Genomic DNA, 26,350 nt, shown 5'->3' on the forward strand with positions numbered 1-26,350 from the left:
AATTATTAGAGAATGTTATTAAAAGGTATAGAGCAATTTAAAAGTAGAAATAATGGTTACTAACCTTATGGGGCTTATAATTTACCTAGAAATAAAAGACTCTAAAAAGAATAATTATAAATAATGAAATCATATTTAGTCTGGTCATGTATAAATGAGACACAGGGGGCTAAGGAGAAATAATCCTGTGAATATAACAGCAAAATTGAATGAAGTACGTCACAGAGATGGCAATAAGATTGAAGCTGTTTATTAGCAGTTAGTACTTTATAGCTGGAAAATAAGGTTGTTCTTATGAACATTACCAAATCTTAAAAATTATGATCTGAACTCATTTGGACTAGTTACATTTAAGTACATTTTTCAATGAAAAAACTTTAAGTTTTAATTTTTTCATGCCAAACTTTAAATTTTCTAAAAAGGAATTCCAGTAGGAGTCAAAATTAACAAAGATGTCCGTATAGGCTTATGAAGGCATCTGACCCCAAACTGTGTTACCCAAGGCAAAGGTGCTCATGCATTAACAGTATGAACAGGATTTTTAAATGCATCAAATATTTTTAACCAATTTTTTAATGTTTTTTGTTTTTGAGAGAGAGAGAGACAGACAGAGCATGAGCAGGGAAGGGTCAGAGAGAGGGAGACACAGAATCTGAAGCAGGCTCCAGGCTTCAAGCTGTCAGCATAGAGCCTGACGCAGGGCTGGTACCCACAAACCACGAGATCATGACCTGAGCTGAAGTCAGATGCTCAACCAACTGAGTCACCCAGGCACCCCTTAAATGCATTAAACATTATAAAACTGTGTTATTCCTGTAAATGATTGGTCTAAAAATGTTAGTAAAAATATAAGAAAAAATAGATTGAAACAGCAGAATCCATCTTAATGAATGAAATTAAAAAATATAAAATAATCTCTCAGAAAAAGAGGGAAAAAAAGAAAAAAATCCTTTGAATCATGCATTTTGTCTTTTGCATGTTTAGCATTCCCGTGGAAAATAAATTACTGAAAAAAATCTGAAGAAAAAGACATTATGGTATCTGTGACTGTCTTTAACTAAAAAGATAAAGATATTACTAAAATCAACACAGATATATCTCTTTAAATTAGAAGAGAAGTGGATACAGAAAAATTTTGAAGTTTATTTATTCATTTTAGAAGAGAGAGCACAAGGAGGGGAAGGGCAGAGTGAGAAGAGGAGAGAGAATCCCAAGCAGGCTCCAAGCTGACAGCGCAGAGCCTGACGCATGGCTCAGTATCAGGAACTTCGAGATCATGTCCTGAGCTGAAATCAAGAGTCAAATGCGTAACCGAATGAGCCAACTAGGTGCCCGATACAGAAATTTGAAAGTAGATTTAAGTGATGACAATACTCTGGTATAGCCTTCAGTCCTTCAAATAGGAAGATCCAGAAGAACTCATCACTACTCCCTTCTGAATGTTGTCTTTCTCCTGATTTTCCTATCATCAGCTTTCCACCCCCCACAAGTGTGGGACTCCTCCTTTGTCTCTTATAGTTGAGTTTGTACTTTTCATTATATCTTCTGCTGTTATACTTTCCTGTCTTGTCTTCTATACTTCCCTAGTCTGCCCTTCATTGCCACTGATGAGGACTATTAAAATAGTTACCTAACTAGTCTTGAAAACATCTTATTTTTCACTCTTATCTACCTTATAACCAGTTACCAGAACAATCTTTCTAACCTATTTTGTGTGTGTGATCTCACCTTTATTTTTCAAGCATGTGAAGTATTAAAATATTTCCTTTTTAAAGCATATTACTCCTTATTTAAAAGGAGAAAGACTCTATAAATCATTTCTTTCTAAACACTCAATATTTTGAGATAGAATTAATATAAAGCATTATATTGATTTCCAGTATACAACATAATGATTTGATATTTGTATTACTGCAAAATGATCACTACTATAGGTCTAATTAACATCAGTCACCATATATAGTTACTAAATTATTTATTCTTGTGATGAGATCTTTTAAAATTTACTCTTTTAATAACTTTCATATATACAACACAATATTATAAACTGTAGTCATCATGCTGTATGCATTAATCCCCATATCTATTTATTTTATAACTGTAAGTTTATACCTTTGACTCCTAACCCTTTACCCTATTTTGCTTTTCCCAACCTTCTGTCCCTGGTAATTATCAATTACTCTTCTGTATCTGTAAGCTTGTTTTGTGTTGTTTGTTTGTTTGTTTTAGTATTAGATTCCACATATTAATGGGATTATGTGGTATTTGTTTTTCTCTGGCTTAGTTCACTCTGCATAATCTTTCAAGGTCCATCCATTTATTGTAAATGGCAAGATGTCATTCTTTTTAATGGTTGAATAATATTCCATTGTGTATATATATATATGTGTGTATATATATATATATATACATATATATATGTATATATATATATATACACCACATCTTCTTTATCCATTCATCTATTGATAGACACTTAGAAGGTTTCTGTATCTTGGCTACTGTAAGTAATGCTACAATAAATATGGGGGTGCATATATGTTATTGATTTTTTTTCATTTTTGGGGGTAAATACTTAGAAGTGAAATTACTTTATTATATGGCCTTTTCTCCACATTCTTATCAACACTTGTTATTTCTTGTCTTTCTGATAATTGTCATTCTAACTGGTGTGAAATGCTATCTCATTGTGGTTTTAATTGGCATTTCCCCAATGATTAATGATGTTGAATATATTTTCATGTTAGTATTGACTTCCTCTGCATCTTTTTTTGGGAAAAAAGTCTATTTAGATTCTTTGTCCATTATTTTTTAAACAGGAGTACTTGATTTATTTTTTAGAAACAAGGAGGTGATATTTTTTGAAAGGGAGATACTGAGCGACAAGTGGGGGAGTTGGGGTCAGAAGGAAAGGGAGAGAGGGAATCTTACGCAGACTCCATGCCCAGCACAAAGTCTGACATGGGGTTCAATCTAACAACATGAGATCATGACCTGAGCCAAAATCAAGTTAGACCCTTAACCAACTGAGCCACCCAGGCACCCCTCTCTGCCTGTTTTTTTAATTTTTTAAAATCAAGTTGTACTAATTCTTCATATATTTTAGTTATTAATTCATTATCAACTATGATTTGCATATATTTTCTCTCATTCAGTAAGTTGCCTTTTCATTGCTTTCCCCTGTGGTTTCCTTTGCTATGCAGAAGCTTTTAAGTTTGATCTAGGGCAGTTGGTGATTTTTGCTTTTGTTGCCTTTGTTGTTGGTGTCAAATCCAAAATACCATTGTCAAGACCTGTGTCAAGGAGTTCACACCTGTTTTTTGTTTTGTTTTGTTTTGTTTTGTTTTCTAGGAGTATTATGGTTTCAGGTCTCTTACATTCAAGTCTCCATTCCATTTAGAGTTATTTTTTTGTGTATTATGTAAGAAAGTGTTCCAGCTTCATTCCTTTGCAGGTGGTTGTACAGTTTTCCCCACATCATTTATTGAAAAGACTGCCCTTTCCTCTTTTAATATTCTTGGCTCCTTTGTTATAAATTAATGGACCATATATGCATGGGTTTATTTCTGAATACTCTATTCTGTTCCATTGATGTAATAAACTCATATAATCATATGTTAATGGAAACAGACAAAGTTTTAGAGCAAAACATGCCAAGATTCAAATTCTGACTATTCACTTAGAATGCTTTGGATCTTAGGCAAGTTACATAACCTATCTTAGATTCATCACATGTAATCCATTATGTTGGAAGAACTATTTAACATAACACACATAAAACACCTAGTAAAAGTAGCTTTGTTATTTAATTATGCAGGAAATGTTCAATGACCCTACATGGATATCCCAAATCCTGACATCTTCCCCATGACTGCACCTATTTCTTAAAGTCTCCCACCATCTCACTCCATCCAACTGTTAAGAATTTTTCAAGGCTTCCAACTCCTCTGAGAATATGTGGAGATTCCCTCAGAGGGAAATAAGGCAGTAAGCAGGGCAAAAAAGGTAGAAAACATTTCATCTAAATTAAAAGGAGTAATATGTCTTAAGAAAGGCTTCTTACTCCTTCTTTATGTTTTATTAAAAAAAGGGGTTTTGGTCTAGGGCAAAAATTGGGATGTCTAAAAAAACACCATAGTAAATATTACTAAGATGCTTTATGTACAAAATTGTATATAAAGAGAACAAAATAAATCATTACTTTAAAAAGTAGTTTGTGGGGCACCTGAGTGGCTCAGTTGTTTAAGCATCAGACTTTGGCTCAGGTGATGATATCACGTCTTGTGAGCTGACCCCTACATCAGGCTCTGCTCAGCACAAGTCCATTTTGGATCCTCTGCGCCTCTCTCTCTCTCTCTCTCTCTCTCTCTCTCTCTCTCTCTTTCTTTCTCTCTCTTTCTCTGCCCCTCCCCTTTTTGTGCTCTGTCTCTCTCAAAATAAATAAAGTTTAAAAAAATTGATCTGTGACTCCTCTGAAAATGGGACTGCTTTAAAATCTTATCACATGAAGACAAGTCAAATTTGCTTAGGAAGAGGGAGAGTATGTTGTGATTCATTTGCTTTAGCAGTTGCATTTCTGGTTATATTTAGGATATAAAAAAGGAATCTAGAATGCTAATCAAAGGCTAGAGATATACTGTAATACCCTAGGCCTCATCAAGTAAAAACTCTGTCAACTGATGTCTCCCTCAGAGTCTGGCCAGGATGACTTTTATTTGTTCAGAAAGAAAAGATAAGTCATATTTATAGAGCAGGTAGAATTCTGGGTCACCATAAGCACAGTTTGTAGGAGAAAAAACAAAACAAAAAACAAAACAAAACAAAACAAAAAACAATACTAATATGGCTCTCCTGGCCCTAGGCAGTAACACTTAATGTGTCTTCAGGGGAATTTCAATGTTTCTGTGTTTCAAGGTCTCGTTTCAAATCCGAACCTCTTTGGGGAAGACTTTCCGGAGTATCACTGAAGTAGGCACAGACATTAGAATACTGCTGGTCTTTGCCTTTCTTAAAGGAAATCCATTTTTTTAAGCAAAACATTCCTCTTAACTGTTTTCTCAATGAGAAAATAAAATGAAGCTAAGTAAGAATAATATCACTTATAAATTTCAATAAGGACATAAAAGATTTAATAAACAGAAATCACAATGAACAGAGCAATGCAGATAAAATGAGAGTCCATTAAAAATTACAGTAGTAAGATATACCTAAATATAATAAAGAATCTCTTAACTCCTAAGTAAATTTATATGCATTTTCTATTATCTACTTTCAAAGAGATATTGAAGGAAAATCTGATGAATAGTATATCTGCCTTACAAAATGAATTCTAATGAATCAACTTTGGAAAATGAGACAACATAATATAGGTGAAAAATTAATGGACTTCAGAGCACAAGATGTAAAATGTTAGCATTACTATTATGTTTGACCTTAACTAACTTCTTAAGTTTTCTGAGTCTGTTTCTTCATATTTTATATGAGCCTTATAAGATCTACATTGTATAGTTATTATGAAAATATACAATGTATATAAAAATACATTGTAATTAAAATATACAACTATTATTACAACAAAGGGTTTATAGTCAATTTATTTTTTTATTTTTTGAATTTAAAGACCAAATAAATCTCTGACTTACCTCTATAAAAGGGGATGTTTTCTATGAGGATAAAATGTCTTTAATATTTCTATTTCAATTAGATTTCCCATTGAAAATGAACTGAATTGTTAGTGATATTCTATGTACTCTAAAACTCATAAATACCTGATGGCAGGCAAATGTCGTGTTCCTCTTGTTTGAGCAGAACTGTTACTATGTTTAAGCTGTTTACCTAATTAATAAACTATTTAAAATGTTATTTTCAAAGTTGTAGGCCTTATCTTAGTTGGCAACTGATTCTAAGAATTTTCTGTTAACAAAGAGTCAACCTTTTTTTAAATTAAGGAATTAATGTATTTTTGATCAACTACATTTTTCTTATAGCAAGAGCAAATTAGGAAACAGGGAGTGCATCTCTGAGGAAACATTTAACCCCTGGTTCATGGTAGACTCATACTTTTGTCTGATGTCCGCTACAAGATTTTAAACAGGAAGACAGGATACAGGATGAAAGCCAATCTTATGTAATTATATTTTTTAAAGTAAATAGCTAAAGCTACCTAATTTTGTTTTGAAGAAAATATAAAGTTATAGAGAATCATAACATCTGACCCTAATTTATGAAATATCCATTTAAGTCATATATATGATTACTACAGGCAAAAATTAATTTACCTTCCTAAGAAGTAAATCTGTTAATATTAATAGCCTCTTGTATGAATGTGTTTAAATACATACACACACACAATGTATACACACACACACACATTTATATGTGTGTTATATATAAAGACTTGTTAGCTGTTACATGTAAAGACTTGTTACTTTGAGGGACCCTAGTTGCTCTAAATTGGGCTACAGTTAGGATAAGCATTTGATTTATCACTCACACAAGGCCGCTTTTGAGAATCAGTGGGATATTGTTGATATTTACACTGGCACAAATATGGATTGTCCTGGCCAGAGTGAGGCACATGATTCACTAATGTTTAAGGGTATTTTATTTAAATTTTATTTAATTTTAAATTTTATTTTTTTGGCAGAATATGGAGGCAAAGTCATCAGATCTCAGAAATCTAAGAAACGCTAAAAAGTTTCCAGCTGTATTGATTTTTTATTACCATAGGTGAAGAATGTGTCTACTTAAGCTGAGTTATTTGACAGAACTATACTCCCAACTAGTTAGAGGCAGACACATAGTTAAAATTCAGATTGGTCTGACCATAAAGCCTCTTTCCAGCACAAGAAGCCACTCTAAGGAAAAATCATATAGATTTGAAAGATAAACAAAAAATAATAATGTTAGAGACACTATTTTACCATTTTATTTAAAATTTATTATACACAAATGCCTTGTTAAAATTATCTGACTAGCCTATTGTTTTTGTTTATTTTTTATCTCCTATGTAAACTTTTAAAAATTCTATTTAATCTTTAGTGCCCATAAACAGTGAATCCACTCTAAGTCTGATCCAATGAATCCTGAGACCCATCTCCAAAATATTTAATTTAATTTAGAAGCTTCTAAAAGTGTAGCTTACTGATTTAAAGTCATATTATTGGTTACAAATTATGCCATCAGTTTTATAGAACTTTAGGTTGTTCCCCTTATCTGTATTGAAAATTATTCTGTATTCAAGAAAAAAAAGAAAAAGAAACCTATATTATGAAATTAAAATCTTTTTATTTGGTGAAATACCTATGAAATAGGTATGAAGAATCTTACAGATTCAGCATTCTTCACAATGACTATATTAGTCAAATTATATAGGTTCAACAAAATTTATAATTTTAAAGAAAAATATTGTTGTATAGTTTTAGGAGGTTAGCCTACCCATGACATTATATGGAAAATGGTATAATAGTTTTAGAGCCATTGAGTTTTAATCATAAATTTTATTGACTGCTTTGTGTTACTACATTTTTTCTGACCTGATCTGGAAAGAAACAGATCAATGAAGGAAAAATATTTGGATGTTTATAAAATCAAAGTTCATATATTCTCTCACATTATATGTACTCCATTGAGGAATAGCATGGTTCAAAGATACCAATAAATTATAAGAATGTATCTTATTATGTGAGTAATATAGTTTTGGGAGGCACTAACTCTTTATTAGATAACTGTTTAAGACAGGTAATTGCATTCAAGGCAATAGAATATAATACACTATGTTGTCTCTGAACTTCTAAATGAAATTATGAAAGCCAAATTATATGCTTTAAATAAATGAGCCAAGTTCATTTGTGATTCGAAATCTTTATTATATTAGTCTCTATTAGTAGTGGGGGAATATTTGTTTCACTATAGTATTTCTGAATCACAAAATAAGGCAAATTATCATTTGAATGCATCCTTTTATTTATTTGTTAATTAGATTTTTTAACACTTATTTTTTAGAGTCAGAGAGAGACAGAGCAGGAGCAGGGGAGGGGCAGAAAGAGGGCGATACACAAAACCCAAAGCAGGCTCCAGAGCTTGAAACTACAGACTGTGAGATCATGACCTGAGCCAAAGTCTGAGCCACGCAGGCGCCCCTGATTACAACCTTTTAATCTAAGCTTGGAGTTGGCATTTGAAGTGTCCTATCTTTTATACTTTAGGAGTCCCATACATTTTTAATATACAGGCAGATGACAACAAATAACACCCATGTTACAGATAACAGTGTAGGTCCCTTGGTGTTTGACCCTTATGAACTTGTTAATAGTGTCATATCTCTGTTACGATGTTTCTTTGACTCACATGTGAAAAGAAATACTGTCTTCAGAAATATAGCTTAGTTGGCAATAGCCAGCATTATACCTATGAGGGATATACAGCAATTTAAGAAAAACAACTTAAGTAGCTATTTCCTCTTTATCCAAAGGGTTTTCATAAAGAGTTGAAGAATGAACTCTTAGGAAAAAATAAGCATCTATCCGATACATACAAATATCTAGGGATCCTCAGAATTGCAGGGAGTAGGAAATATGTAAATAATATTAACTTTTCAAATTAGCTTTGTCTTATAAAACATAATGCTAATTATACAAAACATAGCAAGTGGGAAATGTCTCAGACACATTAAATGATAATGAATAGAAATATGTGCAGAAGTACTTACATTGTAGACGTGGACAGGGGATAGCAAAATTAAGTCCTAATTGAAAAAATACCAAGTAAACACTAAAGGAAAAACAAGACCATTATTATGAAACTAAACATTTAGACAATGATCTATTTTTCTGTGTTTTTGTTAAATTTAACAAGCTTGTATATCCAAAGAAAAATACATTGTTAAAATTTAAAAATGCCCATTAGTAAAAATACAAAAATAAAAGCACTATAATCATACTATCCAAAGACAAGAACTGTTTAGTGTCTCATTGTATATCCTTCTAGAGCTTTTACACACACACACACATATGTATGTCATGGATTAATTGAGGTTCTACTATTTGTAACCCAATCTTTTAAATTTCTGGCCTATAACTTTCCATGGAGTACATTTTTATCTTATCTACTAGCTAATCAATCCATAATCAAACTTCTCAAGTTATCTAAAAACTGTCTATACAAATGGTTTTCAAAATTAAGGCTCACTCCAGGATTGCATTTTACATCTTGTTGTTATGACTAATAGTACCTTTGTTTCCCTTATTAAAGAGAACATACAAGTTGTCAAAGAATATTTCCCCCTTCTCAGTTTGGCCGGTTGCTTACTTGTGGTTTATGATTTATTTTTCAAGTAACTTCTACTAAAATGTGAAAGATTTGACCATCTAATATATCCAACAAAACATTTATGTAAGATTTTAGGGTGTAGAAATGAGTTCCTTACTTCTTCAAGTTTGTACTTCTACCATTCCTGCAGCGTGGTAAGGAAGAAAAAAGGTAAAGAAAGACAAATCAACCAAGCAAGGAATTACTGTGGGAAACTATTGAATGTAACTGCTAATTAGAAAAACATAGAAATTATTGTCTATTGTGTTTTTAAGTGTTTTATGTTTGTTGCCATGACCAAGCTAAATAGTAATGACATGACGATTGATATCCATCCAGATTAGATGAAAAGAATGGAGACAGAGGTCTTATTTTGTTCTATTAAGTGATTCTTCTTGGGGCATCTGGATGGCTTAGTCTATTAAGCATCAGAGTCTTGGTTTCTGCTGGTGAGATTGAGTTCAGCAGGTTCTGTGCTGACAGTGTAGAGCTTAATCGGGGTTCTCTATCTCTCCCTCTCTATTCCCCTCCCCTGTTTGCACTTTCTCTCTCTCTCTCAAAATAAGTCAATAAACTTAAAAAAGGAAGTGATTCTTCTTAAAATGGAAAACAAATAAAAACAAAATAGGACATTTTTGTTAATTTACAGTGACATTGACATTCATTTTCATAAATTCATGCCACTTACTCTTTTGCAGAATAGATACGCAGAAGTTTAGTTTAGTTCAAATCTACAATTAACAAATGTTGGGCGCTATTGTCAGTCCTACATAGGTCCTTTTCAATACAAATATTGGGCAGAAGACACAAAAATACAACCTTTTGTGTAGTAATAGCTTTTTCAGGGATACGTGAAATGCTTGAGCTAGAAATTATGCCTTGGACTGAAATCTTAAAATGTTTTTTGAGATACATATTTAACTGCCATGCTCAAAAATATGATCTTACACATGCCAAAACACATCACAATGATGAGTTTGTGTCCATACTACAGTTTAATTTTCTCAGCATAGATTTTTATATCTTTATAAAATTCCATTTAGGAAAATCTAGTTGAATTATAGCAACATTTCAGTATGCTATAGTACTTTCAGTTGTCAGGAAACAACCTTTAGGATGAAATACTTCTTACGGTTTTTCTGTAGTTTTATACGGCAATATAACAGTCATAATCTTTAAAAGACATGGCCTCATTTATAGAAGTTACACAGATTTTTTTCGAGAGCACTTTAAAATTTTTAAATATTATTTACGATCATCTGCTGTCATTATTTCTGATGTGTCTTTGAGCAAAAGTTTATTTTGCAAGAGCAAGTAATTTTTTTCCCTAAAATAATGTAGCTGTATAGAGTAGATTCTTCTAAACATAGGAATACAAGGCATAAAATACTTTACGATGGGACGCACGGACTTTCAGGGAGTTCTTTTTTAGTTTTCTTGTCTATCACGGCTTCGTGGTCAAACATATATTGGGTAACACCTATATGTTTTTACTGTGGGTTATGAAATTAATATGTGTCAGGGTTCTGACCGCAGAAAGCTCATCAATAGTATTCTACTCTAGAACAAGAAGTTATGATCATAAATATTACTTCTCAAGCAAGAAAAAAATTTACATTAGAAAACAATAAGTGATCACTTTGAAAATTGTATCTTAGCTAACCATGTATTAAAGAAACAACTTAAAAAGAAAAATCTCTAGGAAATCTCTTCTAACCCCTTCTAATCTCATTTTACTATTTATACCTTTTAATGTAATGCTTAATGTGCAGACCCCTCTTGCGTGTATATGACACACTTTTGATAATAATACTTACTTCTGTCCTTATAACTCTGAAAACCCATCTGACTCAATTCTTTATTTTTCCCTTTTCTATATTCTACCAAAGTTGCCTAGCCAGACTTTGCAACAGCACTTTTGTTAATACATCTCTCTTATCAGTACTGTCATGCTCCAGAGCTGTGGGGTTCATGTATCTCCAGACCACTCAGTTTTGCTTTAGAGCAGTAGTTCTCAAGAGGGGGTGATTGGGGTAGACATAGGACAATATCTAGAGAAATTGTCATGAATGAAGGAAGGGGGTGCTACTGGTAGTTAGTGGATGGAGGCCAAGGATGTTGATAAACACTCTAAAGTGCATGAGACAGTCCCCCACTACAAACAAGTGTCCAGCCCAAAATGTCAATAGTGCCACTGTTGAGAGAGTCTACTTTAGAGAAAATGTTGAAAATAATATTCTATACCACAACAATATTATTAAAATATATTTCCATTTATTTATAGATGCAAGTAAAATTAATTTAAAATGCTTAGATATCAATATTTTGGCATATGATCTTCATACTGTTACCAAGTGTAATATATATACATATATGTGTATATATATTTTTTATCTTTGTTTTTATCTTTATTTTTTTTTGTCAAATGGCATGCTGTGGCTGCTTGTCTCCAAATCTTAGTTGTTTGTGCATGGTTTATTATTTAAGAAACAAATCAAAGCAAAAGCGGGAATAATTTTTATCATGAGAAAAATTTTGTGACAGCTTTAATGCAGTTTTTTGTTTGTATTTCTTCTAACTGATTAGGTATGTGGTGTGTGGATAACGTACAGCACAACCACTCTTCTTCCTTGTCTTGTCTCTCCTCTTACTGTTTTTTGTTTTTTGTTTTTTTCCTATTTTCTTTGGTTGGCAGAACTCCTCTAATTGCAGCCGGGGTCATCGGCGGACTCTTCATCGTGGTCATCGTGGGTCTAACGTTTGCTGTTTATGTTAGAAGGAAGAGCATCAAAAAGAAAAGGGCCCTGAGAAGATTTCTAGAAACAGAGGTGAGGTGTTTATTTCTTCTCTGCATGTGTTTAAGGCTTTTTGTTGGGTTTAGAAGGTTTCGATGATACTGTTTTTTTAATCCAAGTGAAATGCTATTTAGTTTCCTGCCAAGGGCTTATAGTTCATAGTATATTATACAAAGTTGAGGAAAAGTCAGAGTATATAGTAAAAGCAGTCAAGGCAGTTTCATGGCTTCAGTAGGACAAAAACCAAGTGGTAAGGCTATTATCTTCTTGAACAACAGATCTTATTAAAAAGACATATCTGTTTCTTTTGGGAGAGGAATTCCAGAGGCAAGCTCTAGGATATTAGAGTAGCAGAACTAGAAAACATCTGGGTGGAAAATATCTGAACAGCAGAACTAGAAAAATGTTAGAAAATTTTTCTGGTTGAAAATAAAATAGATAGGCAAGCAATTTATGCTTTAATTAGGGTCATTAAATTGATAGTCACTGCTCCTACTATCCTAGCAGTAAAAAGCTGAGCTTACAGGATAAAACTTAGCATTGTAATCACACAGACCTTACCACATAGTTTATGGGAATCATTTAATATTATGCATGTTAGTTGTTGTGAATATGTAAATTACCCACAAATTATTATAATTTCCTTTACATTGCCACACTGAGTTCTCTAGCATACAAGATGACAGTTTTCACTGTACAGGTTACAAGGGAAAAACAATTACAGAAAACTATGCATTTCCAGATCCTTCTCAGACCACATCTTACCTCCTTCTCCTGGTATATGTCTCCCTGGTTGTCTGAACAACTCAGAACGATTCTGTTCTAGCCTTCCCTGGGTCTGTTTTCTTGCTCATTGTCAGTGTGACAGTCTGTGTTTTCCTCTTAACACTGACAGAAATGAGACTATTCACTTATAAATTTTGCAAACTTACAGTGAATAAAATTTTAGCTCTCTATCTTTAGAAGTTGAAAGGAGATAGAAGAATCATGTGAAATGTTCAAGTGATTACAGATGATTTGTCTCATCAATATAGATGTTTAAGCATAAGATAGGTAGTCAATCATATACATGAGAAAAAGTAGTTTACAAATAGATCAACTTCATCATTTTCAGCCCTGCACATCAATACAAGTTTGGACAAAACACATGTGCTGTGCTTGTTTTCAGTTTAGCTAGGATGCTGTAGGCAGACAGAATTCTCCCTCATGGCCAGCTTGGGGCAGGTGTAGAGAGAATTGTAAAAAGTGAAGTACATTAGGATTGGAGAGGATCTGAAGGCTTGGAACAGCAGTGACTATTTAGGTGACTGAATAAATAGAAAAGGAATTTTGTTCCTTAACCACAAGCAGAAAAGGCTCATTGCTATCAAAATAATTGTTTTGTGTGTTTTCTTTTTTTTTTAATATGGTGCTTTCTAAGAATGTCCTTCAAATTGGCATTTCAATACTAAATAAACACATACTGATTAGTTTTATAAGCAGATTCTATTTTTTATAAAAAGTTATTGCATAGCACAAATTAGATAATTGAAGAATTCCCATCTTTCTTTCAGAAAAAGTAAATAACTATGATTTTCTGTCATCTAAGTAGAAGAGTAGTTCTTAAGAGGATCAACTCAGATCCTTAACTACTGAAGCTAAAAATCTGTCTCATATGTGAAACACTTGTTAAAGCATGATATATTGTTGGAATGTACTTAGAGTAAATATGCTTTTCCAAAATCATTTTGCTCCAGATTGTCTGTCTTCTGTTGCATGAATAAAAGTAGAAAAGATGTTTGTTTTTATTTAACATACACTCATTGAGATGCACTGTAATCTTGATGCTTTGATAGATACTGTGATTAAAAAGTATTGATGGAGCATGATCCTATCGCTTGAAGAATGACAGATTCAGATCCTACAATGTGGTAGGCAATGCTCCAAAGTTCCCTAGCTCTGTTATATCCTATTTCATCTTGTGATCATCTTCAAAGCTAATTATTTCTGCACCTATGTCATGAGTGTGAAATGAGGGGCAAGGAGAGTAAGTTGCTTTGTAATCCTGCAAGTGGCAGTACTAATGTACAAACATACAAATTTAAACTTGACCCTCTTTTTTTGCCATATTGGCATGCAAAATAAAACAATGCCTCTTTTAAAGGCACCATTCAAAAATTCCTGGAAAAATGTGTTTGTAAAAAATCTTAAGTGACATCTAAGAAAATTGCAAAAGACTAACGCTTTAGGTAGAATTGTGAAGTTCTCAAACCATGAAATTAAGGCAATATTATGTGCCAAAGCATCTATTTTAAATATGTTAGCCCATTGTGCTGAAAGTTGGTCCCCAATCTTACATATGATTTTTATATAAGTTGTTATATGATTTAAAAAGATCACTTGTTAATGTTCCTGATTACATACATATAGTGGGCGTATCAAAATCTACTAAACAAATTCTGGACAACAGAGATGGATTCAAATAAAGGACATTCTCTGAGGAAGATTTTTCTAGTTTGTCAAAGAATTCTGAGATTTATTTTATGTGAGTTATATGCAGTTATATATATATGTATATGCATTTTAATGTAAATTTGAAGATGAAATAGAAGCATACTTGTTGTCAAGCTTTTAGGTAATAGCCTAAATTTATTGATAATTTTTATCATCTTCTCCAAATTCTTGCTAATGTTCACTACACTTACCTGTACTTAAGTTTCTGTTCAACTATTCACTTACCTGTACTTAAGTAGATCATGATGTTCACAGAAGCATAATAATAATCAAGCCAGAGGGTCACACTGCACTCAGCATTGTAAGAAGACATTGTGAACGACTGTGATGGTTTTCAAGACAACTTGAGTAGGCGATGCTTTTAATTATTTCCTTATACTGAGAAAGAACCAGCTATTTGTCTGAGTTTAAAGTTTAGTTCCTTAATTTAACTTAAAAAAAAAAGAAACTTCTATTTTTCTCACTTGCTTTTTTACTCAAGTAAGATCAAGCATAGATCAAAACCTAAAATTTTACCAAAGGATATAGACTTTTGGTACTCAGAGTCAATCTCATGGTTTTTGTTTGTTTGTTTGTTTGTTTTGTTTTGTTTTCCCCCTTACATCAGCAAGAAGTTGGCACATTACTCACATACCTTTTCCCTCCTTACTCATCCCCTCTGGCTGAATGGCATCTAAACTGAACACATAAAATTATCTGTATTTACACCTTCTGGCCACACCCAGCCCATTTTACAATCTGGTGTTTCCCACCCTAATCTCATCCTGCAGACCTGTCCCAACCCTGGTTGCATTCTGCTTTCTATTTTCCTCCTTCTCCATGATGCTGTGTCCAAACTGTTCTTCACATTGACAGTACCTTCCTCCATCTCAATCCTTTTTATTATCTCAAGACCAATTTTAAAGTGTCACTCCTCCAAAAAGCCAAAACTAGCTAAACATACATACTAGTGGTTATTTCATTCCTTTGCATTCCAAAGCATTCACATAGGATCTAGAATGAACTCATAGAATTTTGGAATTTTTGATATTTAAGATACTTTAGGGCCTTGCTGCTTAAAATATGTTAAAAGACCATCATCATACATAGATATCACCTGGAGTTCTGCAAAAACTCAAATTTCAGCCCCAAGTTTAGACTTAATGAACCAGAAACTGCATTTTTATTTATAATTTATTATCAATTTGGTTTCCATATGACACCCAGCCCTCATTACAACAAGTGCCTTGCTCTTGCCCGTCACCCGCTACCCCCTTTCCCAATCCCCCATCCACCCTCAGTTTGTTCTCAGTATTTAAGAGTCTCTTCTGCTTTGGCTCTCTCCCTCTGTGTAACATTTTTCTCCCCTTCCCCTCCCGCCATGATCTTCTGTTAAGTAACTCCAGGTCCACATATGTGTGAAAACATATGGTATCTATCTTTCTCTGCCTGACTCATTTCACTTAGCATAATACCCTCCAGATCAATCCATGTTGCTACAAATGGCCAGATTTCAGACTTTCTCATTTCCAAGTAGTATTCCATTATATACATAAATCACATCTTCTTTATTCATTCATCAATTCAAGGACATTTAGGTTCTTTCCATGATTTAGCTATTGTTGGAAGTGCTGCTATAAACTTCGGGGTACATGTGCCCCCATGCAATGGCACTCCTGTATCCCTTGGGTAAATTCCTAGCCATGCTATGGCTGGGTCATAAGGTAGTTCTGTTTTTATTTTTTTGAGGAACCTCCACACTGTTTTCCAGAACAGCTGCACCAGTTTGCATTCCCTCCATCAGTGTAGGAGGATGTTCTCCACACCCTCGCCAGCACCTATAGTCTCCTGATTTGTTCATTTTAGCCACTCTGACTGGTGTGAGGTATTATCTCAGTGTGGTTTTGATTTGTATTTTCCTGATGATGAGTGATGTTGAGCATTGTTTCATGTGTCTGTTGGCCATCTGGATGTCTTCTTTGGGAGCGTGTCTATTCAAGTCTTCTGCACATTTCTTCACTGGATTATTTATTTTTCAGGTGAGGAGTTTGCTGCGTTCCTTATAGATTTTGGATACGAGCCCTTTATCTGATATGTCATGTGCAACTATTTTTTCCCATTCCATCAATTCCCTATTAGTTTTCTTGATTGTTTCCTTTGCCATGCAGAAGCATTTTATCTTGATGAGGTCCCAATAGTTCATTTTTTGCTTTAGATTCCCTTGCCTTTGGAGATGTGTCAGGTAAAAAATTGCTGTGGCTGAGGTCAAAGAGATTGTTTCCTGCTTTCTCCTGTAGGGTTTTGATGGTTTCCTGTCTCACATTCAGGTCCTTCAGCCATTTTGAGTTTATTTTTGTGTATGGTGTAAGAAAGTGGTCTAGTTTCATTCTTCTGCATGTTGCTGTCCAGTTTTCCCAGCACCACCTGCTAAAGAGGCAGTCTTTTTTCCATCGGATACTCTTTCTGCTTTGTCAAAGATGAGTTGGCCCTATATTTGTGGATACAATTCTGGGTTCTCTATCCTATTCCATTGGTCTTTGTGTCTGTTTTGGTGCCAATAGCATACTGTCTTGAAAAGTACAGCTTTGTAGTAGAGGCTGAAGTCTAGGATTATGATATCTCCCGTTGTGGTTTTCTTCTTCTCTATTACTTTGGCAATTCGGGCTCTTTTGTGATTCCTTACAAATTTTAGGATTGTTTGTTCTAGCTTTGAGAAGAATGTTGGTGCAATTTTGATTGGGATTGTGTTGAATGTGCAGATTGCTTTGGGTAGTATTGACATTTTAGCAATATTTATTCTTCCAGTCCATAAGCATGGAATATTTTTCTATTTCTTTGTGTCTTCTTCAATTTCTTTCATAAGTTTTCTATAGTTTTCATCATACAGATCTTTTACATCTTTGGTTAGGTTTATATGGTGTAATTGTTAATGAGATCAGTTTCTTGATTTCTCTTTCTGTTGCTTCATTATTGCTGTATAAAAATGCAACTTCTTTACATTGATTTTGTACCCTGCAACTTTGCTATATTCATGGATCAGTTCTAGCAGACTTTTGGTGGAGTCTGTAGGGTTTTCTATGTAGCGTATCATGCTGTCTGTGAAAAGTGGAAGTTTGACTTCATCTTTGCCAGTTCTGATACCTTTTATTTCCTTTTGTTGTCTGATTGCTGATGCTAGGACTTCCAGCACTATGTTAAACAACAGTGGTGAGAGTGGACACCCCTGTTGTGTTCCTGATCTCAGGGGGAAAGCTTCAGTTTTTCTCCATTGAGGATGATATTAGCTGTGGAATTTTCATATATGGATTTTATGATATTTAAGTATGTTCCTTCTATCCTGACTTTCTTGAGCATTTTTATTAAAAAATGGTGCTGTATTTTGTCAAATGCTTTTTCTGCATCTATTGACATGATCATATGGTTCTTTTCTTTTGTTAATGTGATGTATCACATTGATTGATTTGCAAATATTGAACTAGCCCTGAAACCCAGGAATGAATCCCACTTGATCATGATGGATAATTCTTTTTATATGCTGTTTAAGTCAATTTGCTAGTATCTTGTTGAAAATTTTTGCATCCATATTCATCAGGGATATTGGCCTGTGGTTCTCTTTATTTTTGCTGGGTCTCTGTCTGGTTTGGGAATCAAAGTAAAGCTGGACTTATAGAATGAGTCCAGAAGTTTTCCTTCCATCTCTATTTTTTTGGAACAGTTTGAGAAGGATAGGTATTAAGTCTGTTTTAAATGTCTGGCCGAATTCTACAGCGAATCCATCTGGTCCAGGACTCTTATTTTTTGGGAGATTTTTGATAACTGATTCAATTTCTTCACTAGTAATGGTCTGTTCAAATTTTCTATATCTTCCTGTTTGAGTTTTGGTACCGTGTGTGTGTGTGTGTGTGTGTGTGTGTGTGTGTGTGTGTATGTATGTATGTTTAGGAATTTGTCCATTTATTCCAGGTTGTCCAGTTTGTTGGCATATAATTTATCATGGTATTCCCTGATAATTGCTTTTATATCTGAGGGATTGGTTGTATTAAATCACTTTTCATTCATGATTTTGTCTATTTGAGTCCTCTCTCTTTTCTTTTTGAGAAGTCTGGCTAGAGATTTATTAATTTTGTTTATTCAAAAAGGAAACAACTCTTGGTTTCATTGATCTGATCCACTGTTTTTTTGGAGGTATTCTATAATGTTTATTTCTGCCCTGGTCTTTATTATTTCTTTTCTTCTGCTTGGTTTGGAATGTCTTTTCTGCTCTGCTTCTAGTTCCTTTCAGTGTGGTATTAAATTTTGTGTTTGGGATTTTTCTAGTTTCCTGAGGTAGGCTTGTATTGCAATGTATTCTCCTCTTAGGACTTATTTCTGCATCCCGAAGGGTTTGGATTGTTGTATTTTCATTTTCATTTGTTTCCATATATCTTTTTAATTTCTTCTCTAATTGCCTGGTTGACCCATTCACTCTTTAGTAAGGTGTTCTTTAACCTCCATGCTTTTGGAGGTTTTCCAGACTTTTTCCTGTGGTTGATTTTAAGTTTCATAGCATTGTGATCTGAAAGTGTGCACGGTATGATCTCAATTATTTTCTATTTATTGAGGGCTGCTTTGTGACCCAGTATGTGATCTATCTTAGAGAATGTACCATGTGCACTTGAGAAGAAAGTGAATTCCAGTGCGTTGAGAAGTAGAGTTCTAAATATATCTGTCAAGTCCATCTGGTCCAGTATGTAATTCGGGTCCATTGTTTCTTTAGTGATTCTCTGTCTAGTTGATTATCCATTGCTGTAAGTGGAGTATTGGAGTCCTCTTCAATTAGCACATTTTTTTCAATAAGATTGCTTATGTTTGTGATTAATTGTTTTATAAATATGGGTGCTTCAGAATTTGGTGCATAAACATTTATAATTGTTAGCTCTTCTTGATGGATAAGCCTTGTAATTATTATATAATGCCCTTCTTCATCTCTTGTTACAGTCTTTAAAGTCTAACTTGTCTGACATAGTTATGGATACTCCAGCTTTCTTTTGACTTCCAGTAGCATGATAGAGGTTTCTCCATCCCCTCACTTTCCATATGAAGGTGTCTTCAGGCCTAAAATGAGTTTCTTGTATATAGAAAATAGATGGGTCTTGTTTTTTATCCACCCTGTTACCCTATGTCTTTTGATTGAAGCATTTAGTCCATTTATATTCAGTGTTATTACTGAAAAATATGGATATAGGTTTAGAGTCATTGTGTTCCCTGTAGGGTTCATGCTTGTTAGTAGTATCTCTGTTACCTTGAGTTCCTTGCAACATTTCCCTCATAATGTTCATCTTAGGATTTCTTGTATGGCTGGTTTAGTAGTGATGAACTCTTTCAATATTTGTTTATTTGGGTAAACCTTCATCTCTCCTATTCTGAATGGAAGGCTTGCTGGATAAAGGATTCTTGGCTGCATATTTTTCCCTGTTTATTCCATTGACAATTTCCTGCCATTCCTTTCTGGCCTGCCAAGTTTCAGTAGATAGGTCTGCTACTACCCTTACATGTCTACCATTTTTATGTTAAAGCATGTTTATCCCTAGCTGCTTTTAGAATTCTCTTTTTCCTTGTATTTTGCCAGTTTAGCTATGATATGTCTTGCAGAAAATTAACTCAAGTTATGTCTGAGGAGAGTTCTGTGCCTTTTGGATTTCAATGTCTCTTTCCTTTCTCATGCTGGGGAAGTTTTCAGCTATGATTTGTTCAAGTACCACTTCAGCCCCTTTCTCTCTCTTCTTTGTATTGAATTCCTATGATATGGATATTGTTCCATTTGATTGCATCACTGAGTTCTCAAGTTATCTTTTTGTGTCCCTGGATCAATTTCTCTCTCTTTTTCTCAGATTCCTCTTTTTCCATAATTTTATCTTCTAATTCACCTATTCTCCCCTTACTTCTTCAATCCATGCTGTGGCCACCTCCATTTTATTTTGCACCTCATTTATAGAATTTTTTAAATCCATTATGACTATTTTTAAGATCCCCAATCTCTGCAATAATGGAGACTCTGCTGTCTTCTATGCTTTTTTCAAGTGCAGCAATTAATTTTATTCTATTACTCTAAATTCTTGTTCAGTTATGTTGCTTATATCTGTTTTGATCAATTTTTATCTGTCACTTCTTTCTTGAATTTCTTTTGAGAATTTTTCTGTTTCATCATGTTGGCTACTTTTCAGTCCCTTGTAAGTTTTAAAAGTTTGTTATGTGCTCTGCACCTGAGAGTTCTGCTATATTAAAGGAGGCTCATACATGGTTCAGGGCCTGGCCATTCAGGAGGTATTTTTTTGGAGAGTGTTTCTTGCTCTCTGTTGTTGCGACTTTGGTTATTTTATTTCTCTATGTGTAGTGATGTTTTGGACTTTCCACCAGGTGTGGTTTGTTTTGTTCCTTGAAGTAGCCCTGAAAAGGAAATCAGACAGACAAACCAACAGGAAACAAAGACACACATGCACACAAGTAAAACAAGCAAACAGACAAAAATGAACAAACAAAAAAACACAAAACAAAGGAAAATCTAAAAGCAAAAAACCAGAAATGCCAGCTACAAGTAAAGAACAGGGTAGAGGCAGTGCTGATGGAAGAGCATATACTGAGAGGGAAATGACAGAGACAAGAGAAGGAGAAAATGAACACTGACCAGGCAGGGAGACTAAAAGGCTTAATTCAGAGAAAGAGAGAGAGAGAGAGAGAGAGAGAGAGAGAGAGAGAGAGAGAGAGAAAGGAGAATAAGGAAGGAGGTGAGGATAAAGAAATGAAGATAAAGTTGCCCAGAAAAACTATATGGCCTGATTATTCCAGAGAGAGAGAAAGGAAAATAAAGAAGGGGATGTAGAACATGCGTTAAGAGAATGGATTAAATATGTCTGTTTAAGCAAACCAAAAACCAGAGTAACCAGGCTAGACAAGAGAAGAGATAAGAAGGAGAAAAGGGAGAATATATATAAATAACAAGAATTGACCTCAAATTAAACCAGGCAATGCCACATGCTGGTCTGGATGAGGGGGCTGTTTGCTTTCGCAGCATCTATCTTGGTTCAGTAGATAAGTGGCTACCCAGCAATGGAGTGGCCTGGTTTGGTGTAGGTGGGCCCCACCTCCACTGTGGGCCCCAAAGACCAATCCCTGAGGCCTCACCTTGGTGGTTGTGGGGAGGAAAATGGCAGCGACCCCCCAGGCCCTTTACTCCTTTGGATCTGCCCTCACTGTGGCGTGGGCGCAGACGAGGTGGCTGTCTTGCTCTGCAGACTCCTATGTTCCACCCTTAGCTGGATTTTAAACTCCCACCCCGTGCAATTGATGCCACTGGAAATGTAATCCTGCGGCTGTGCTGCATCTCTTCAGGGCTGGGTGTAGGATTGTCCTGCTGCTGACTGCACCCCTGATGCACCACCAAACCCGGAGGGGACTCCCCTTTTCCCCAGAAGTGCGAATAGGGCAGCCTCCCCGAGTCGGGAGAAAGCCCTACAGTCAGAGATGGGATCTCTCTCCAAAAGCCCTGCAGTTAGAAATGGGATGATAGGATCCCTCTGTCCTGGTCCGAGGTTTTTCTCTTATCAGATACAGTCCTATGCTTCCCCAGCTGCTCTTTCTCTTCAGAATCTGCATTTTAACATTTTAAAAAATGTTTTATTTATTTTTGAGAGCGAGAGAGACAGAGCATGAATGGGGGAGGAGCAGAGAGGCAGGGAGACACAGAATCTGAAGCAGGCTCCAGGCTCTGAGCGGTCAGCACAGAGCCTGACACAGGGCTCGAACTCACAGACCACAAGATCATGACCTGAGCCGAAGTCAGATGCTTAACTGACTGAGCCACCCAGGTGCCTTAGAATCTGCATTTTAACATGAATGCCAGGTAATTCAAATGTACATGAAAGTGTTAGAAGCACTGTCCTGAGGTGCCTTGTGCTGACTTACTTTCTTCTCTTACGACCAGTTGTCCTGGGTTCCCAGTTGGATTTTAAGTGCTAAGAAGACGGCACTTTGTTTTTCTATGTCTCAAATCTCCTAAGACAAGGAAGAAAGCTTTGATAGAGCACATTGACATAACTAAGATCTCTGAGTCTTACATGGAGATAGCAAAACTGGAAGGACTTCAGAAAGTAAGATTGAGAGCCCCTAATCAACCTAAATTTCTTTAAAAGTAGGAGAAAAATCCCCTAGCTTAGGATCCCTCAAGGTAGGCACACTTGTATCCGTATGTTCACCCAGGCAAGAAGCATGGGAAGAGACAAGATAGACCCTGAGGGAATTGTGATTCATACCACAAAATTATTGTCAGTGAAAGTGTGCTTGTGTGTTTTTTGTATGTATGAGGAAGAGAAGAAGGCAGAGGAGGAGGGAGAAGCACTGGCTGGTGAATGGAAAGTTGTATAACCTGTGTTCTTTTTGTTTTGCAGTTGGTAGAACCCTTAACTCCCAGCGGCACTGCGCCCAATCAAGCTCAACTGCGTATTTTAAAGGAAACTGAGCTCAAAAGAGTGAAAGTACTTGGTTCAGGTGCTTTTGGAACAGTTTATAAAGTAAGTGAAAAATAACCGATACCATTAGTTATTTTAAGTTTCGTTTCAGACTTGTCTTAGATAATAGCCAGAGGTACGGCTCTCATCAACCTAATTTCCTTTTAATTTCCAAAGTGTGGAAGCTGCAGAGTATTGAGAAGTTGCTGCACAAGTGAACTCATTCATTTTTACTGAGGGCTGGGATGGGTACAGGCATGAGAAAGCAGGAAACCGTTACAATGAGCCATGGTATCATCTTTCTTTCTAGCCCTTCTGAACCCCTTTTGATATCATCTCCCTGTCGGTAAATTTCACCCTTATCAAAAATGTGCAGCTCTCACCTATTTCCCTTCCCCCTACACATCGCCCCGTGGGATCCCAGGCAGGGCAGAGTGATGTGCCGCAATCCTGCACTTGTCTTCAGCTTCTTCATCCACATCTCTCCCTATCAGGACCTTACTAGCCTATATCTTTAAAATCTACACAAATGTGCTGACTGGTTAACAGGATAGGACTACTTCCTAAACCACTTTTTGCCTACCTGTCACCATAAAAGATTTAACAGAAAACTTTCAGTTTTGATGTCCTCACCATTATATGCAAACTAAAAAAGTGACTTTATTTGTGAAATTCAGGTTGGAGAATGAATTTCATGGGTTTCCAATAAGAGAGATCTTTTCGGAAAAGGAAAGCTCAAGTAATGTTATCTGTGTGTTTACTCTTTTAGCTTAATTACAGAACCAATTCAGAGGCCAGGCCCAAGGTTAATTGTGGTGAAATTTATTTTTAATGGCAAATAACAAGTATAAGAAAGTCTGCTGGGTTAATGATAAATCCTTCTTATAATGTCCATTATGACAGTTTCCCAAATTTTACTTGACAGTTTTATTATGTCTTAAAGCTATATGCAAGCTTACAGTGTTTTTTGTTTTTATTGTTTTTTTTACAAACATTTTGTTAAAATAGATTGGACCTTAGAAATTTTGTATTTTAAAATGTTTGCTTTTTTCTATGTAAGACAGGTATTAATGTAACAAAAAATATTAACAAGTAGAATATTTATCCCAATTTTCTCTCCTGAGTTTTCCAAAAATAATTTAACTCTTTAGAATAAAATTGTTTTACTCTAAGGTCAAAATGCAGAAATTTCTCAATCTCTTTATTACATATTTTATTCAATTACACTCAAGATTAATTGAGCACCTAATTGGAATAGAACATATTCTAGGCTGATGTGGTGCTTTCTAGTCTTCAAATTCTTTGTGATGTCAAAGAAACAACTTATTCTGTTTTCCTATTTATATTATGCTAGAAATAATGGACTTCCTATTTATTTTTTTTCTGTGTGTATATATGCATTTTTTTTAGTTTTATTTATTTATTTTTATTTTATTTTTTTTTGTCCTTGACGGAATGTATTAAATAAGCAAACACCACCAACAAGCAAAACAAGTACTACAATGTAAAAACATTAAAAAAAAAAGACAACCCTCTCACATGCATAAATGAAAGATTGCACACAAAGAACTCACGTCTTTTCAAGCTTCAATAGTAAATATTCTGCTACTATGTATTAAATACTGCATGGTTTGCCCACGCTAAGATGAAACCACATCATGAATCAATTAGCATTTTGCATTTTCTTTCATTATCTACTCAAAGTCATGCCTACTGCACCTCTAAACATTTCATTAAATCCAATTATATTTAAAGATAACTCAGTTTTGGATTATTCCTAGCATCAATCACCCTTTTATTTTTAAGATGATATGATCTGGAAAGTGAATTTTATTTTAAATCATGGATACCATTTACCTCAAGAATAAATATGATCTAGTGGCCTCAGCAGGGGAAAAAATTACCCATTTAGATGTTTCCTAATAAAGTTTTATGAATATTTTTATTATGAACAATTATTTGCCTGTTGTCCATGATCTTGTACCTTTATTGAAATTACTTGTATTGAAGGTTCCATAAGTAGTTTTGAATTTTATGTCTGCAGTGTGTATGGTTGACCCTAAGTTTTAATTAATATATTAGTTCCTACAAAGACATGTTGTCTTAAAAAACAAAGAACTATTCTTGAGCACATAATGCAAATTAGCTTAACTAATTAATTTGTTGATTTTTCCTCCTGGTTGGAGACACGCTGTGTTTAGTCATAAGCGATCTGAGCAAATATCAGAAGTATTGGCATAGTTGAAATTTTGTCCAGTCAGGCCTAGAAAATAATGACTATATTCATTTAAAAAGCAGTACAAATTAATTTACACAGAATTTATATTCTTATTTCAAAAGTATGCATTAGGAATATTTAATATTGATGCTAGATCTTTATGAAGTAATCCCCTTTGTGGTTACGTTAATGAGTAATGGTAAGCCTGTTCTCTATCCTCAACACCATCACTAAGAAAATGTAGCTTATGGATCTTGCGCTTTTACTGCCTCCCCTAACCCATTTCTGCATTAATAATTAATATAAAACAATACCACAGGGAACATGGCTTATTTGTTTGTTTGGGTTTTTTTGACACATATATTTCCCAATTTACTCTAAGAAGAATGTAACCCTGAATTCACTTTCTAATGGTTGAAGGGTCTTTTTTCTTTGTTATTCTAGTTTATTTTTTGTAATTCTTGTGTTTAGGTCTCCTCTTATATCATTGCAACTTTCAATAATACAAATATGCATGTTTTAGCATACAAGTACAAAGCAAAACCTTTTTACTTTTATTTTTATTTTATAACTATAACCAATTGATATTAGGAAAGACTAGAGATGTCTCTTTAGGAATAAGAGATTGCTTTTCCCCCTATCATTTTAATGTTAAAACTGGACTAAGAATACTTTTTTTTTTTTTTTTGATGTCAGGGGGAACAAATTAAAATCTGAGATTTTAATTTCTCCCATATAACCCACATTTGCTTCCATGTTCATCTGGGACAATATACTTCAAAAAAATTCTCATGCAATCGATGCATCTCTATATATTTTACCAAAATTATTGTCCTAATTCAAATAGTTGAATTGTTTACTCAGAAATGCTGTTATTTATCTTAATGTTGTACTTGACTCAAACCTTACCTACTTTATACTTTCCCATTGTATACTTCTTGTTCAGATATTATAAGTATATTTTTTGTAGGAGGAGAGAGTTGGTAGTGACCAACATAAATAATTTATATTATTTCAGAATTAATAAAAAATCCTTGACACACATACATAATATTTAGCAATATAAACAAATT

At 34.4% G+C, this 26,350-nt stretch overlaps 1 protein-coding gene across 1 annotated transcript in view; it reads left to right on the forward strand.

Annotated features, from left to right (window-relative positions):
- The window catches only part of ERBB4 (erb-b2 receptor tyrosine kinase 4), a 1,103,571-nt gene that overhangs the window by 876,422 nt on the left and 200,799 nt on the right, over nt 1–26,350 (forward strand). The window contains exons 17-18 of the mRNA XM_029933912.1: nt 12,005–12,137; nt 23,000–23,122. Coding sequence (XP_029789772.1) covers nt 12,005–12,137; nt 23,000–23,122 — 256 coding nt within the window. The remainder of the gene's footprint in view (nt 1–12,004; nt 12,138–22,999; nt 23,123–26,350) is intronic.

Source organism: Suricata suricatta, chromosome 3, assembly GCF_006229205.1.
Source record: "Suricata suricatta isolate VVHF042 chromosome 3, meerkat_22Aug2017_6uvM2_HiC, whole genome shotgun sequence".
In the NCBI taxonomy this organism is placed as follows: Eukaryota; Metazoa; Chordata; class Mammalia; order Carnivora; family Herpestidae; genus Suricata; species Suricata suricatta.